The sequence below is a fragment of the Mirounga leonina genome, unplaced genomic scaffold (assembly GCF_011800145.1).
Source record: "Mirounga leonina isolate KUSES-001 unplaced genomic scaffold, KU_Mleo_1.0 Mir_101609, whole genome shotgun sequence".
In the NCBI taxonomy this organism is placed as follows: Eukaryota; Metazoa; Chordata; class Mammalia; order Carnivora; family Phocidae; genus Mirounga; species Mirounga leonina.
The window spans coordinates 3,916,810-3,932,213 of record NW_023270164.1 but is presented as its reverse complement, the minus strand read 5'-3'; the positions used below and the strand labels follow the sequence as shown (position 1 = coordinate 3,932,213).

Genomic DNA, 15,404 nt, shown 5'->3' with positions numbered 1-15,404 from the left:
CCTGGCTTCATCCCTTAACCAGCCTGTAATATTTGTATTTGAGTAAAGTATAGTTTACTTTTGTGGAAGCAGAATTAGTAGGCAAATGTAATCCCAGTCAGTGGCAGCATAGTTGGAAAAAAAAAACTCATTTATGTTTATTTATTCTTTTAGTTCCATGCATCCAGAAGATGAATGCCACACTTCTTAATACTAACATTGTCCATCTGAAATAATGTCACTAAAAGACTTAAAGATGAGTTATTTCAAATCTCTTTAGCAATTCAAATGGGGTAGATTCTTTAGTATATACTAGAGCAGGTACCATAAAAAGTAGTGTTGCGAGGAGTTACTGATGGCACATCATTTTCAGGAAAAAAAAGTCATTAGTCTTTGATATCAAGGGCGAAATATTTAAACAAAGACATTTGCTTTGTATTTCTCAACCAAACATGATATAATGGTGACAGCATTGCATGGGGAATCAGGGGGCCTATGTTTCAGTCTTTATAATATAATTGTTAAGAGGCTTTTCCTACTTCTACTTTCATCTGAGTAGGGGTGAGCTACTAGTACTTGCCAATAGAATGGGAGTGGATGTGATTGTGTCACTTCTCTGCTAAGATGAGTTTGAAGCAAGTATCCCATCTCCATCCTCTCTTCCCCTAGGTCCTGATGGGATGTTAACACCCAGAACAACCTTGGAGGCTCACGCTGAAAATGGTAGAGCCATTCTCATTCAGAGTCCCTGAAGGGCCACATGAATAATTAATCCTTCCCTCTTACCAATCAGGAATATCCACACTATGTTAGCCACTGACATTTTTATTTTATTTTATTTTATTATGTTATATTAATCACCATACAATACCTCACTAGTTTTTGATGTAGTGTTCCATGATTCATTGTTTGCGTATAACACCCAATGCTGACATTTTGAGATTTTATGTTATAGTAGCTAGTACATTCCTAATTAAGTTGTTTCACCTCGTTATGCCAATCTATTTGGGTTGTTATAGGATTAAGTGAGTTAGAACAATGCCTAACAAATAATAAATGCTCAATAAATGTTAGCTGTTAATAGTATTACCTGCTCTGGGATGCTAACTAAGTTATGAATCATTGACCATGTCAGTTTCCCTGGACATCTATTTCTTCAACTGTCAAATATGAGTTACACTTGACGCTTTCTAGGTTTCCCTAAGTTTGAAATTTTATAATCAGAAACCTCTTCAAATTGCTAAGAAAAAAATTATCTTAACAGATAGAAAGTGACCAGAGGATGAGGGGAGAAGCATTCAGAACATCAGGTAAAGAGAGAAAGGAGGAAACAGAACAGTACAAAGGATGCTGAGAGGGAGAAAAAAAAAAAACCTTATTTAAAGAGAAGCATATTTTCTTTTTGAAATTCATCACTTCTGAAATAAGCTTTGAAGAGAAGATTTACAAACCGGGCTGTGTCCGTGAGACTTTCATTCACACCCAAATGAATATCTTGTGTGGTAAGAAAACAAGGGTGTCCTCCCAGAAGTGCAAAGCCTACAATAAAAGAAAAAGGGAAAAAATAGCACTTTGAAAAAAAAGAACTAAAGTAGAAAACAAAATTATGAGGAATTGACACCATCTCAACTGAGAAGTCAAACTCTTTAAAGCTCTGTAACATCTCTGCTAGGGAATTCCCAGGCAAAGCAAAATGAGGAACTGAGAGAGGTAGATGAAATTTTCTGTACACCCAACTCTCCTTCAGGTGTGTGTCCATTTCTCCACCCTATTGTTCAGAACCTGGCAATAATGGGGCATTGTTTCCTTTTGGAGGCCATGCCTGGTTTTGGTTCTTTAAAATATATGATGATATTCATCGTGAATTACAGTGGAATACTAATCAGTAATAAAGAGGAATGAGCTACTAATATATACAACATGGATGAATCTCCCAAACATTATGCTAGATGAAAGAAGCTACATACAAAAGAGTAGATAATGTATAATTCCATTTATATGAAGTTCTGGAACAGGCAAAACTACCAGAGAGTGGCGGAAATTAAAAGAGCAGTTGCTTCTGGAGAGGGTGGGTACCTGGGAAGGAACACTGGTGAACTTCCTAGGGTAATGGGAATGTTTTATACCTTGACAGAGTTTGTAGGCCAAAAAAAAGGAAAATAAAGTAAGTAGTTCCTTCTGAAATGGAATGAAATAATTATATTCTACCTATCTTATACAGTTTAAGAGTGTTCTCTTAAATATGCCCAGAGCAAATGGTTTTTAGCTAGAGGGTACTATGTTCTGACTCTAGCAATGACTATTCACAGAGCACTACCATGTGCTGGCACTTTATAAACATTCTTCCATTGAAACCTTGACTCTAACAAAAACACAGTAGATATTACTATATAAGAATTTTATAAGTCAAACAGAGAAAGACATGTATCATATGACCTCACTGATATAAGGAATTCTTAATCTCAGGAAACAAACTGAAGGTTGCTGGTGTGGTGGGGGGTGGGAGGGATGGGGTGGCTGGGTGATGGACATTGGGGAGGATATGTGCTATGGTGAGCACTATGAATTGTGTAAGACTGATGAATCACAGATCTGTACCTCTGAAACAAATAATACATTATATGTTAAAAAAAAAAAAAAGAAGATAGTAGGAAGGGAAAAATGAAGGGGGGGAATCGGAGGGGAAGACGAACCATGAGAGACTATGGACTCTGAGAAACAAACTGAGGGTTCTAGAGGGGAGGGGGGTGGGGGGATGGGTTAGCCTGGTGATGGGTGTTAAAGAGGGCACATACTGAATGGAGCACTGGGTGTTATACACAGACAATGAATCATGGAACACTACATCAGAAACTAATGGTGTAATGTATGGTGGTTAACATAACATAATAAAATAAAATTTAAAAAAAGAATTTTATAGACAAAGGTTCTGAGAGTCAAGAGTTTAAAACCTTGTTCAAGATTGTTTTTAAGAACTTACAGCCCTAGGGCTTGCCACAGGGGAGCCAGCCTCTGAGCCAACTTCCATTGGAATTTGCAAAGACAGGAAAATATAGTGAAATTGTACTCAGTCATTTTCATCTGGAAAATCAAACAATTTGCCTAGAGCCCTGAGAGCCCTCACAGATGTGATGTGCTACGTCCCAGGTAGAGTCAGAGAACATGAAACACACTAACGATTCTACTTGCAAGGGGTCCTGTAGTAAAGAGTCTGACTCCATTTATGATGTTTCACTGCTACCAGTTTTCAAGCCAACCATCACACTCCCTTATCCTTCTGCCCTATATCTGGGCAAGCTGGTAAGAAAGTGCACATGCTCCCTCCCTTGGCACTAGCAGGAGGTTCAAACTAAACAAGGCCTGCCCTATGCATGGGAAGCTTCACCCCAGCCTCACCTCCTACCCACACGAAAAGCCCAGGCCAGTATCATTTCTCCACTCTCTAATGCCACTTTGAGACCAGTGTGGGAGAGAGTCCTACCCTACCCAGGAAGCCACATTATGTGAGTAACAAACTTTTTCATGCTCTCCTGGTGCGTGTGTGGCATCCTCACTGTCAACAGTCAAACCAAATTTTGGTGGAAGGCACATTTCATCTCTGTGGAGTGATCACAATAGGCCCTGGCATCACAGCATAGTTCTGAAATTTATTCATTCATTCTAAAAGAATGTGCCTGGTGATATTCTAGGCATTGGGGAGAGCATTATAAACAACAGAGTACAAGTCCCTGCTTACCCAGAACTTACATTCCAATGGGGAGAGCCAAATAATAAACTGAATGAGTAAATTAAATATGTTGTATGGTAGACGTTGGTAAGTGCCATAAGAAAAATAGAGCAGGGAGGGGAGATAGGGAATGTAGGGAATATGAGTTGTAATTTGAATGTGGTCAAAGAAGCCACACTGAAACATACCAGACAGTGGAAAGAGCATGTCCTGAGGTCCTTAGAAAGGAGCATGACTGGTGGGTTCAAGGCACAAGAAGATTGGTAGGGAAGGTACAGAGTGTGTGAGGAGGAGAGTAGTAGGAGGTGAGGTTGCAGAAGGAAGGTAGAAAGGAAACAACAACTTTGACTTTTGTCTGAGTAAGATAGAAAGCCATTGGAGGATTAGAGCACAAGACTCACATGATGGACTTATGTTTTAATATAACATCTGTGGTGGGGCAAGGGCAGAAGCAGGGAGACCAGTCCCTAGACCCGTTTGCAAAACTCTGGGTGACAGTTGATAGCTTGGACCAGGATGGTAGCAGCTGAAATGATGAGAAAGTGATTGGATTCTTGATATATTTTGGAAGTAGAGCCAGCACTCAGCAGATGACCTTGCTTCATGTGTCACTATAAAATGGTAGCAATCAGAGAACTTCCAGATTCCACCACCCATTTCCCCACCTGCCAGCATCTGTACCTATATATTCTGCTTTCCTTCCTATTAAGCATAGATGATCTTTTCATGCCCTATGTATGTACTAGAAGCCATGCTTCCTTGCATACTCAAGAACATTGCTCTAGCAATTCTTTCCTTTCTCCCTTACATTACCTTCATCATGAATATGCTATTCTCATTTTTTCACTCATTAATAAAAAACAAATGCAAATTTCCTCTTGTCCCTCTTTCCCCTGCTATGTACCCCTTTAACTCTTTGCTCGCTTTGCAGCAAAATTGTTTTTTCTTTCTCTCTTCGGTGCCTCTTTTCTCATATCCCCATAACACTTTGCACGCACCTCCCCCCCACCCCCCACAACACTGCACCAAAACTCCTCTCGCCAGTTACCAATGATTCAGCTAATGGCCATTTCAGTTCTCAGTTTTCTTGAATTACCAGCATTTAACAAAGTTGTTCACCACCTTCTCCTTGATAAACTTTCTTCACACACTGCCCAGGATACCACACCTTCTTGCTTTTACATCTACCTTAGTAGTTGCTCCTTCTCAATCTCCATTGCCGGTTTCTTCTCTTTTCCTTGACCCCTTAATGTTGATATCCCCCAGGGCCAGTCCTTGGTCTTCTTCTCTCCATCTATACTTAATCCCTTTCTAATCATATCCAGTCTCATAGCCTGAAATACCATCTATATGCTGATGACTCCCAAATATCTCTAGGGTAAATCTCACTGCCTTCTCAACATCTTTGCTCATGTATCTAACAGACGTCTTAAACTCAATACTTCCCAAACTGAACCCTTGATCTTCCCTTCTATCTTGCTCTAACTGGTCCATCCTGTTCACAGTTGCTCAGGCAGAAACCTTGAAGTCATCCTTAACATCTCTTCTCTTACCCAATACATCAGAAATCTTGATGGCTGTCCCTTCAAAACATATCCAGAATGTGTCCCTCTTACCCCTTCCACTGCTACCACTCTGGCCCTTGCCTCCATGTATTATAGCTACCTACTGATGGATTTCACTGATTCTGTCTTGTCTCAACCCCCAACCTCTGCAGTTTATTTTCAACAGAGCAGTCCAAGAGAGCCTTTTAAAATGCAAGTTAGAGGTGCCTGGGTGGCTCAGTCGGTTAAGCATCTGCCTTCTGCTCAGGTCATGATCCCAGGGTCCTAGGATCGAGCCCCGTGTTGGGCTCCCTGCTCAGTGGAGAGCCTGCTTCTCCCTCTCCCTTTGCCCCCCACCCCAGCTCGTGCTCTCTCTCTCTATCTCAAATAAATAAATAAAATCTTTAAAAAAGTAAAAAAAGTAAAAAATAAAATGCAAGTTAGATCATGTCCCTCTGTTCAAAACCTTCCAAAGATTCTTCATTTCACTCAGAGTAAAAGCCAAATCCAAATAATGGAGTACGTGTTTTGCCCTCAGTTCCAGGAACATTCTTCTCCTTGTTTCCAACATACTATATCATCCATCCACTTATTTATTATGTCTATTGTTTATTGTCTGTGTACCCACTAGAACATAAGCTCAACAAAGGCAGGAATTTTCCTCTCTTTTGTTCACTGATTTATCATTCTCAAGAACCTAGAATAAATACCGGTACATAGTAAGGACCCAACAAATACTTACTGAACAAATGTAGGAGGGATTTTGACTCTGGGGAGGGGACCCATTCTTTTCACTTGCAAACATCTCTTAATATTGTTAACAGAAAGAACAGAATTTTCTATTATGTGTGAAGTGAGCTGATGGAATTTAGTGATGATTATAATCACTAATCACTCTTGAGTATTTAATCCGTTTCTAAACAGGGAATATCACCTACACAAATGTGAATACTGCACATTCACCAAGAAAGGACTTACTGTGTACCTACTGTTTGCCTAGCACAGAAATGAATGTCATTGAGGGTTGGAAACTATGGAGGAAGGTTTCAAAGAGTTTAAGACCTCCTGGCAGGTCTGCTCCAAGTCATACTCTTACTTCGACTAGAAGTCATTTTGCTATAACAATGCAGGATTAGGTTGCTGCCTTTTCACTTTCCTCTTTGTTCTACAAGGAAGACTCACATCAAGCCTGGACTTATGAGGTAGGGGTAGGGAGAGGGGTTATAGAAAATGTTAAGAAGTAGGAGTCCAAGGGGCGCCTGGGTGCCTCAGTCGTTAAGCGTCTGCCTTCCACTCGGGTCATGATCCCGGGGTCCTGGGATCGAGCCCCTCATTGGGCTCCTTGCTCAGTGGGGAGCCTGCTTCTCCCTCTCCCACTCCCCCTGCTTGTGTTCCCTCTCTCGCTGTGTTTCTCTCTCTGTCAAATAAATAAATAAAATCTTAAAAAAAAAAAAAAAGAAGTAAGAGTCCCAGCCTTCAGCAGTTCTCGAAGGAGATAAGATGGGGGGACCTTGCCTCTGAGAAGGAATTTCTTCTGTAATTGTGGTCACTTGTCAGAAAGAAGCCTCAGACCCCAGTTTAAAAGCACAGGTCAAGCATTTGCCAGCTTCTCAGACCTGGCTGGTGATCAGTGCTTCTGGAGAGTACCAGGGGTTCAGAGCCACCTCTTGGAGCTGCCATTGCTGAGGAGAGGAGGGCAGAGGGACAGGGCTCGCCTCTCTCTTCACCCTTCATCCAGAGAAGTCTGCTTTTATCTGTCATTTGTTTATGCATGCATGTTGGATATTTTTTGAACAAAGGGTTTATTCTGTTAATATCTTAGGTTCTGGCTGGGAAAATAAGTGTACATCTGATTTTTCTCTTTTCCTCACAGATCTGTGCAAGCTTTATTTCTATTTAAATAGAAGCCATGCACTGGAAATGTGAGGGCTCTGAGGGCTCTTGCTGGTAGAACTAAGGCAGTATGAGCCTCTCTGTGCTTCACTTTCATACCTGCAGTATAGCATCACGATTTTTTACATTGTCACCTTTGTAAAGATGATGCATTTGAAATAGCTTGGAAAGCACCAGCTTCTCTGTCACCTTGAGAGTGAAATACCAAAGTTAAATAATGAAAAGAACCATCTCTTAGGATGCCTTGTGCATTTTTTCTATCAGCTACAGCACTTACCAAGATTAATAAATGTATCCTTCTATCTGCTCACTTAATTTGCAATAAAAGAATATAATCATTGGTAGACACATAGAAGAATTGCAGTTTGCCTGGCAGGCATACACACAGAATGGGGGAGGAATGAATGATCTACAACTACCACAGCGACGTCGGTACATCTCACAAACATAATGCCGAGCAAAAGAAACCACACAGAAAGGAGCATATGCTGAATGATTCCATCACAGGCAAAACTAACCTGTGATGTTAGAAACCAGGATCATGGTTACCTTGGGTAGGGGAGTAGCAACTAGAAGGAGATACAAGGGAGGCTTCTGGGCACTCTTAATGTCCTGTTTCTCTTTCTGGGTATTAATTACGAAGATGTGTTTACTGTAAGAATTCATTGAACTATGTGAGCTTCAGGATTTGTGCACTTTTCTGTAGGCATGTTACACTTTAATAAAAATATTACATGAACAATTCAGATGGCTTAAGTTAAGTGGCGAATTTTATTCTGTCCCCTGAGATAAGTAGAAATACGGTTGTATCTCTGCAACTCAGGCTGGGGAAGGAATCCTCAAGGACTTTCCTATGAGGAGGCTGGCACAAGTCTGAGGCAATAATAGACAGTTTTAATTACATCCTACTTTCATTCTAAATACCAAGGTAACAGGTTTTGATGGAAAATTGTGCCAAAGGACAACAAATAAGATGCACATGCGCATTATAGAAATGCTCTGCTATGGGTTTGGTTGAGGTTTACTGTTTCTGTAAGCATTTAAAGCAACTACTTATTCTGACAGATTCTCCTCCTGTTGAGTTTGGCAGGATGCCATGTACAATTAGACTCATGGATATTTATTGAAGATAATGATGAATACTCTGTGAACCATAACTTTTTATAGTCAGATGTTGCTTTTCTCATGTATTTGTTGTTACAGTTTGCAATTTTGTGCCAGTTTTAGAGCGCTTCTAGATACAAAACCATCATCCAACAAACTGCTTAATGCCATCTGTAGAAACAATTTTACTGGAATAAAACATGACTATTACCTGTTCAAATTAAATTAGGTCCTTAAAAAATACATTTAATCATAGCTTACAATCCTAGGTCTGCCATTTATTAGCTATGTGTCTGTGGGCCATTTGCTGAACCCGTTTCAGCCTGTTTTCCTCAATTGTCTTGTCCTCATGGAATTTTCATAAGGATTAAATGAGATAATCCCTGTAATTAATGTAGAGCACTTGGCACAGGGTCTGCACCCGAAGGCTTATTAAGTCTTCACTCTTAGTTTTATTAATAGCTTAACTACCACATTATATGTGAATGGTAAAACTGATCCTTATTCAGGGATATTTGACATCAAAAATAGCATAGCATCTGAACAGAGAAAAGTTGCAGAAAACACCAACAACTAAGAAAAATTAATTTTAAAAACCTTAAAATTGAGAAATGTCTATGTATTAATCCATTCTTCTGATGACTTCAAAAAAGAACACCTCTCCTAAGTACTAATGATAAAATAAAATTCTGCCCAACTCATAGAAGGCTGGCGTTGAAAAGGAGCAGAATATGAGAATTACTGACTGGTTTATGCAATATTCATTTTCCTCAAATGTCAACATGATTTCTTAAAGGAGCCATCTTTAAAGAGCAAAATGTTCTCATCTGTTTTCTTCCTGAGACTTAAAGACTAGGTGACACCTTATATGGTTCCTCTCACCCTCCTTTCTTCTCTCCAGGGGCAAGGGGAGTGCATTAGTAAGAACAGTGAACTTGAGATCTGTATCCTGGTGCTATTTGTATTACCAAGTCACTTAATCCCTCTGAACTTTATTTTGTTATATATTTGATGAACCTCATTACTGATTATTACAAGGCAAGAACTGTGTAAAATAGTTGTTTGCTTCTAAACCCTAGAAAGCTCTTATGGGGCACCTGGGTGGCTCAGTTTGTTAAGCGTCTGACTTGATTTCGACTCAGGTCATGATCTCAGGGTTGTGAGGTCGAGCCCCACGTTGGGTTCTGCCCTGGATATGGAACCTGCTTAAGATTCTCTCTCTGCCCCTCCTCTCTCTCTTTCCCTCTCTAAAATTAATTAATTAATTAATTAACTAACCCTAGAAAGCTCTGATGCTTGTAGATAGGATGAAATATTTGAAGAATCAACCAATGTGTTTTTGTTTGTGGTACCTCCTCTTTGATCCTATCCATTCGTCCATTTGGGCAGTCATGTTATTGATTCAAGGGAGATCTGACAGAGCAGAAAGGCAGAGAAAAAGAAAAGAGGTGATATGTGGTTTATGAGTTTCAAAATGGACTTTTTGAAACATAACAGAGATAATAGTTTGAGAAAAAAGAAATTTTGAGTTTCAATAGCTTACGATTCCAGGCACAAACAGTAGATTTGAAAGAAATCTTGGATAGTCAGAGCCAGTTTTTTCTTCCTGCTTCATCACCTAGCCTCCAATACTGGGACCTTAGAGCAGAAAAAGAGAAGCAAGAGAGAAGCAACAACAGAAATAGAAATTGATGGACCTTTGACACTGTGCCCTGCTGTCTGCCCCCCCAGGCCAAATACTGAGGGGTGGGAAGCATGATGGAAATTTCAGATGAGTCTGGGGAACCCCAGAGTTGATAACACCTGTGTCTCATTTTTAAGACAGAGCTCTAGGAGGCAACACATGTTATAGAACTCCCTGGCACTCAGCCTGAAGAAGGAAGGATAGAGAAAGCCTTGCACTATCTCTGTACCCAGTATGACATGGAGAGCTGCCAAGGGTTGAGAGAGTCAAACCAAGAAATATTTCAGGTCCTGTGATCCAAGTGAAGCAAACTCCAGTGAATGGGAGACAGGCAAGGTCCAATGGGGATATAGAAGTCCCAGTGGACTCCAGTGTGGATATCTGATGATGATGTCCTGACTACCAACGCTCAGATTCCCATAGCTCTAGACATCTCCTTCACATACTCTCCAGGGCTTACCCATGACTGTGGGGAAAGGGAGAAGAGAGCCTACATTGACAAAGTAAGCCCTGAAATGACTGAGGATGCCAAACATTGCAGAGATTCGGTTTCCACCATCCTGCAAAATTGGAGCAAGCAAGAAAAAATTCTTTACCTATTAGGACACATTTCTTACCCACATGAGTTTGAAGGCTGAGAATTTGTGTCCACTCATATTTTGTACTGAACATGAAAAGCTCTTTGGGACTTGTAATCAATTCTTCATGGAATTCCTACAGATGACGCTAATCTTTCTGCTTACAGCTTCTTTGAGAATTGGAAAGAACACTCAGAGGCTCACACTGCTACTCCCAGTGACAGTGTTTTCCCTTTGTGCTTGCTAACAAGACAGACAAATTCCCCCACTGGGCAACTCCTCCCAAATCCTCACCCTCTGGCCCCCTCTTCAGCATAAGTGCGAGTTTGTCTGGGGACTCACCTGTTTCTGTGGACAGTCTTGTTCGAGTACTTCTTTTTTCAAAAATCATGCCTAAGGACTTCCCTTGTAATAAGGGCAAATACTGAAAATTAAGGACAAGAATACAATTAAAATGAAAAATATTTTATATCCAATATCAAAGATTATGTTTCAAAAGTTATTCTTTACATTACCAGAAGATGTAGAATAATTAATCACTGCTTCCAAATAAGCATTCAAAATATTACTTAAAAAGTGAATTTAAAGTGTTTTTTTTTTTTTTCATGTTCTATACAAGTGGAGGAAGGGAACAGGAAAACTCCTACAGCTTATTGACTTGTAATTAGAAAATATTAGTTGCTCGGGGTTCAACCTGAACACTTGTTCCAAAGTATCTTAATATTTCCAACTGGAGCCATCTTTTTACCTAAATCCATGGAAACCCATATCAATGCTCAATGACCTTGAAGATGCTTGGTTCAGAAGTGTTTTCTCAGCTAGAAACAATGCTACTCTGTCACAACATGGGGCATTAAGACTCCTAAAGATGAAGCCCCAACTACACTTTAATCATGCATCCTTGTGGGAGTGCAAAGGCTTTGTTTCTGGAAATCATTTGGAAATGATCTGGAGAGTTTGGGTGTGGGGTGGGGCTTTTCCTCCTTCCTCTTCTCGTAGATAGACTTCCCGATAGGATGAGTTCTGGAACAAATAGATTCCTGCCAGCTAACTTTCCTTACACACAAAGTATGAAGAATAGGCCTGGGGTAGTGGGGGACCTTTTCTCCTTATTTCAGGTCTTATATGGGAATGTCAACTCATAATAGTTGGAGACACTCCTGTTTTCTAAACTTGGAGAGCTAATGAACTAGATAAGAGAACCAAGGTTGTGTAAAACTTCCTCAACCTGAAACCAGCTCTTTAAAGTGCTTTTGAACCAGCTTGGAACACGAAAATGCTTTCACAATTAAGCAGCCTAAATGAAGCTGCTGCATTAATTGTGTTTCAAACATAAATTGCTCAAAATGCAGAATAATGCTTACCGCTAAGCACCATATCCCATCTCTTCTCCTACTTGGTTACCACTTAATTGTTTCTTTGCTAATCTAAATTATTTTTAACACTGTCACATCACTATGAATTTTTGGACATTATCCTAATGATCATATAGCTGATAGTTATTCATAACTGAAATTTTTTGCCAGGAAAAAAAGTATCATCCTTATTTTTAACTTGATAGAAAACGCACAGAGACAAGAATGAAGGTATAAAAATAAAATCTTTCCAGAGAAATGGTTCCTTAGGTTCTGATCCAATTAATAATGAATTTCAACATTCCACATGAAAGAAGTGCAATGACTTGTCACTGAATAACTGATTCTTATGCTTTTTATATGTCTGTACACTCAGTGATAATCAATTACCTTGACTGTGTGATTTCATTACTTAGCTACTGTTTAGGAATTTTAATATATGTTCTTTCTCCTCCTTCTTCGGAAAGGCTGTCTTTAAAAAGGCTGGTTGGTAGTATCAGAAAGTAAGATGAAAATGCTACATACCTCTCCTTTCTGTTTTATCCTAAATTTTAGATCTGCCGATAGCCATAACATATACTTAATTTCTTCTTCTGTAAAGTTCTTTAGAGTGAGGAGGTCACGACCCTTCAGGTGTACTTTATTTTGTAGTGGTTGTCCACATCTACAAAAAAGAAAAAAGAAAAAGAAAGAGAAATATATATTTAAGACAAAAAAACCCATGACCTATGGTGATTCATTGTTTTATTCTTGAAACAAAACATAGCAAATAACATGGAGCCTCATGTGTCTCTGCAAAGTGCTAATGCATTAAAATTGATATGGCTTTGGTTTACATTTTAGATATCCAATATTTTGGATGTTGAGAGAAAAGAAACCTTTGAGGAAGGAGTTGAATTCTTATTTGCTGGGAATAGCCATTTGCTGGGCTTTGCCACTTACTAACTGTGCAACTTCAGACAAGTTACCTAATCTCTCTCTGCACCTAAATTTCTCCCTCACCTAGAAAATGAGTATAATAATCTTATAGGGTTGTGAGGATGAAATGATTTAATGCATGGAAATCAGACAATGCCTGGCATATAATAAGCATTCAATAAATTTTAGCTCTTTTATTGATTGGTTATATGATTGATTATACAACAGAATTTACAATGTCCATACAATAGAAAACATTTTCATTCTTTTTACCCTACCGCCCTTCAAATCTATTCTGGGAGATTTGTTCTTTACTTGTCCCAAATACAATGGGCCTTGTGGCTTTTCTAGTAACTTTCAGAAAATAAAATTAAAAACAATCCTCTGTGCTTACTTTATTCCTCCCCTAAGAGTCTCAGTAAAATAATGTGTAATAATAATAATGACTTTTTTTAACTTTAAGAAATGTACTGCAAGTTAACACCCTTTTTCCTTCCAGCTCATGCCTAATTCAAGCTGGCCCCCTCTAGAGGGAAGAGGGACCTTGAGCTGTTTCCTCTATTTCCCTGCCTTTAGTCCCTCCAAGTAAAGCCTAGGGAAGGCGAGGAGTTAAGGGTCAGACAAAGTCTGGTTCTGTTCTGGTACTTGAGGCTCTCTCGCTTGTGGGGTGCTTTGGAGGGTCCTTCGGAGAACTCTGTCATCACTGGGAATTTCTCACAGTAGTCCTTGGTGGTGGACAATTACATTGCTCGTGCCATCTGAGGGAACGCATCCAGACTCCTTTTGCAGAGATCTCCCCAACCTCCAGAGGTCTCTTGGCCATCATGTGAAACAATACCATGCTAGGTCTCTTTCTCAGTCTGTATTGGTTCATGGGAAGCTCTTCGTGCTCTTTGCTGTGACAAGAGTCAGTTTCCTTCCAGTATAGACTCTCCTCTTGTTCTGCCATCAAAACAGCTAGGCAACCTGTCCTTCTTACTCTAGGTTTCCCAGGTATAGGCCTGGATTTGGTGTGTGGTGTCCTCAAGCTGTCCTATTAAAGATATCGATGCCCTTGGAGGTGAGGGGAGAGTACCTCTCCCTGTCATACACAGTGGTAACACTTTAAAAGTCCTCTTCTAATCTACAACCCATCTCTTAGTTTCTGCAGTCCATTTTAGAAGCTGGAAGTGGTCACCAGTGGGTTGCAAAACTAATTCTTATGTATCTCCTTTGTTCCTGTTTTAATGGCATAGCATCTCACTTTGGAATGAGGGAAGAGTAACACCTATTGGGCCTGAGCAGAAACTGGGATGGAAAGAGTCCCATTTTAACATTTGGTAACACTGTGATGACAATAATTATTATTTGGGGCAATCAGTATCTAAAATTGAAAATGTTTATTCTTTCATTTTCCCAGTGTTATCTCTATTTAACAATAATTATATTGTATACAATTAGAAATTATGAATAATGAAGGGCAAATTGTGGTTCACCACAGGCACTAAACATTAATCTTACTAGAAGTAAAACAACTGTCACAAAATGATCATGCTTGAATTTCAGCTTAACGAAAGAGCTTGGACTACTTGAGATGAAGAGTAAATTCTTTGGTGGGATTTATGTATGTCTTGCAATGATGACAAGAGGATAGGTAGGAAAATCACAAATTCACTCAATTTGTTGTTTCCAATGCATGATGTCAAGTAACTTAGATAAAGGAATATTTCACTAAACATCCAACTTTCTGGCAGAGTTGATTGGTTCATTTAGTCTTTGATAGATGAATAGATTTTTTTCAGTTGACTTTTTGTGACGTTAAGCCCTTCAGAGATTCTAGTTAGTAAGGAAAGGAACTTCCATAAAGATCGAGGGTTTATGAGTTAGTTGGCTAATGGTTGACTGATTGATTTAATATAAGATACTAATGACAGGGGCGCCTGGGTGGCTCAGTTGGTTAAGTGGCTGCCTTCAACTCAGGTCATGATCTTGGGGTCCTGGGACCAAGCCCCCTGTCAGGTACCCTTCTCAGTGGGGAGTCTGCTTCTCCCTCTCCCTCCGGCCCTCTCCCCTGCTCACACTCTCGCTTCCTCTCTCTCTCTCTCTCTCTCAAATGAATAAATAAAATATCTTTTAAGAAAAGATACTAATGATATTCAATTCCAATAGAAATTAGTGTTTTCAGCTAATATGTGGATCAAAATTTTGGTCAACGTACCTATTTCAAAGATGTACCATAGCCTTCAACTTTTATTTTTTTATTATTTTTAAATTTTTTATTTAAATTTTTATTGACATACAGCGCAATATTGGTTTTAGAAATAGAGTTCAGTGATTCATCACTTACAACTTTTTTTTAAAGATTTTATTTATTTATTTGACAGAGAGAGAGAGAGAGAGAAAGCACAAGCAGAGGGAGTGGCAGGCAGAGGGAGAGGGAGAAGCAGACTCCCCGCTGAGCAGGGAGCCCGACATGGGGCTGGATCCCAGGACCCCAAGATCATGACCTGAGTCGAAGGCAGATGCCTAACCGACTGAGCTACCCAGGTGCACCCATCACTTACAACTTTTAAAAATATGTCATTCATCTACTCTCTAAATGGAAATTTCTTTAAAGCAGTGGTCCACAATTTATTTTTATTA

The 15,404-nt window shown here is 39.6% G+C and overlaps 1 protein-coding gene across 2 annotated transcripts in view; it reads right to left on the bottom strand.

Annotated features, from left to right (window-relative positions):
• The window catches only part of OTC (ornithine carbamoyltransferase), a 64,113-nt gene that overhangs the window by 37,667 nt on the left and 11,042 nt on the right, over positions 1-15,404 (bottom strand). For both annotated transcript variants that reach the window (XM_035003038.1, XM_035003029.1), the window contains 3 exons: positions 12,390-12,528; positions 10,852-10,933; positions 1,431-1,518 (listed from right to left, as the gene is read on the bottom strand). In XM_035003038.1, the coding sequence (XP_034858929.1) occupies positions 1,431-1,518; positions 10,852-10,933; positions 12,390-12,528 (309 nt within the window). The remainder of the gene's footprint in view (positions 1-1,430; positions 1,519-10,851; positions 10,934-12,389; positions 12,529-15,404) is intronic.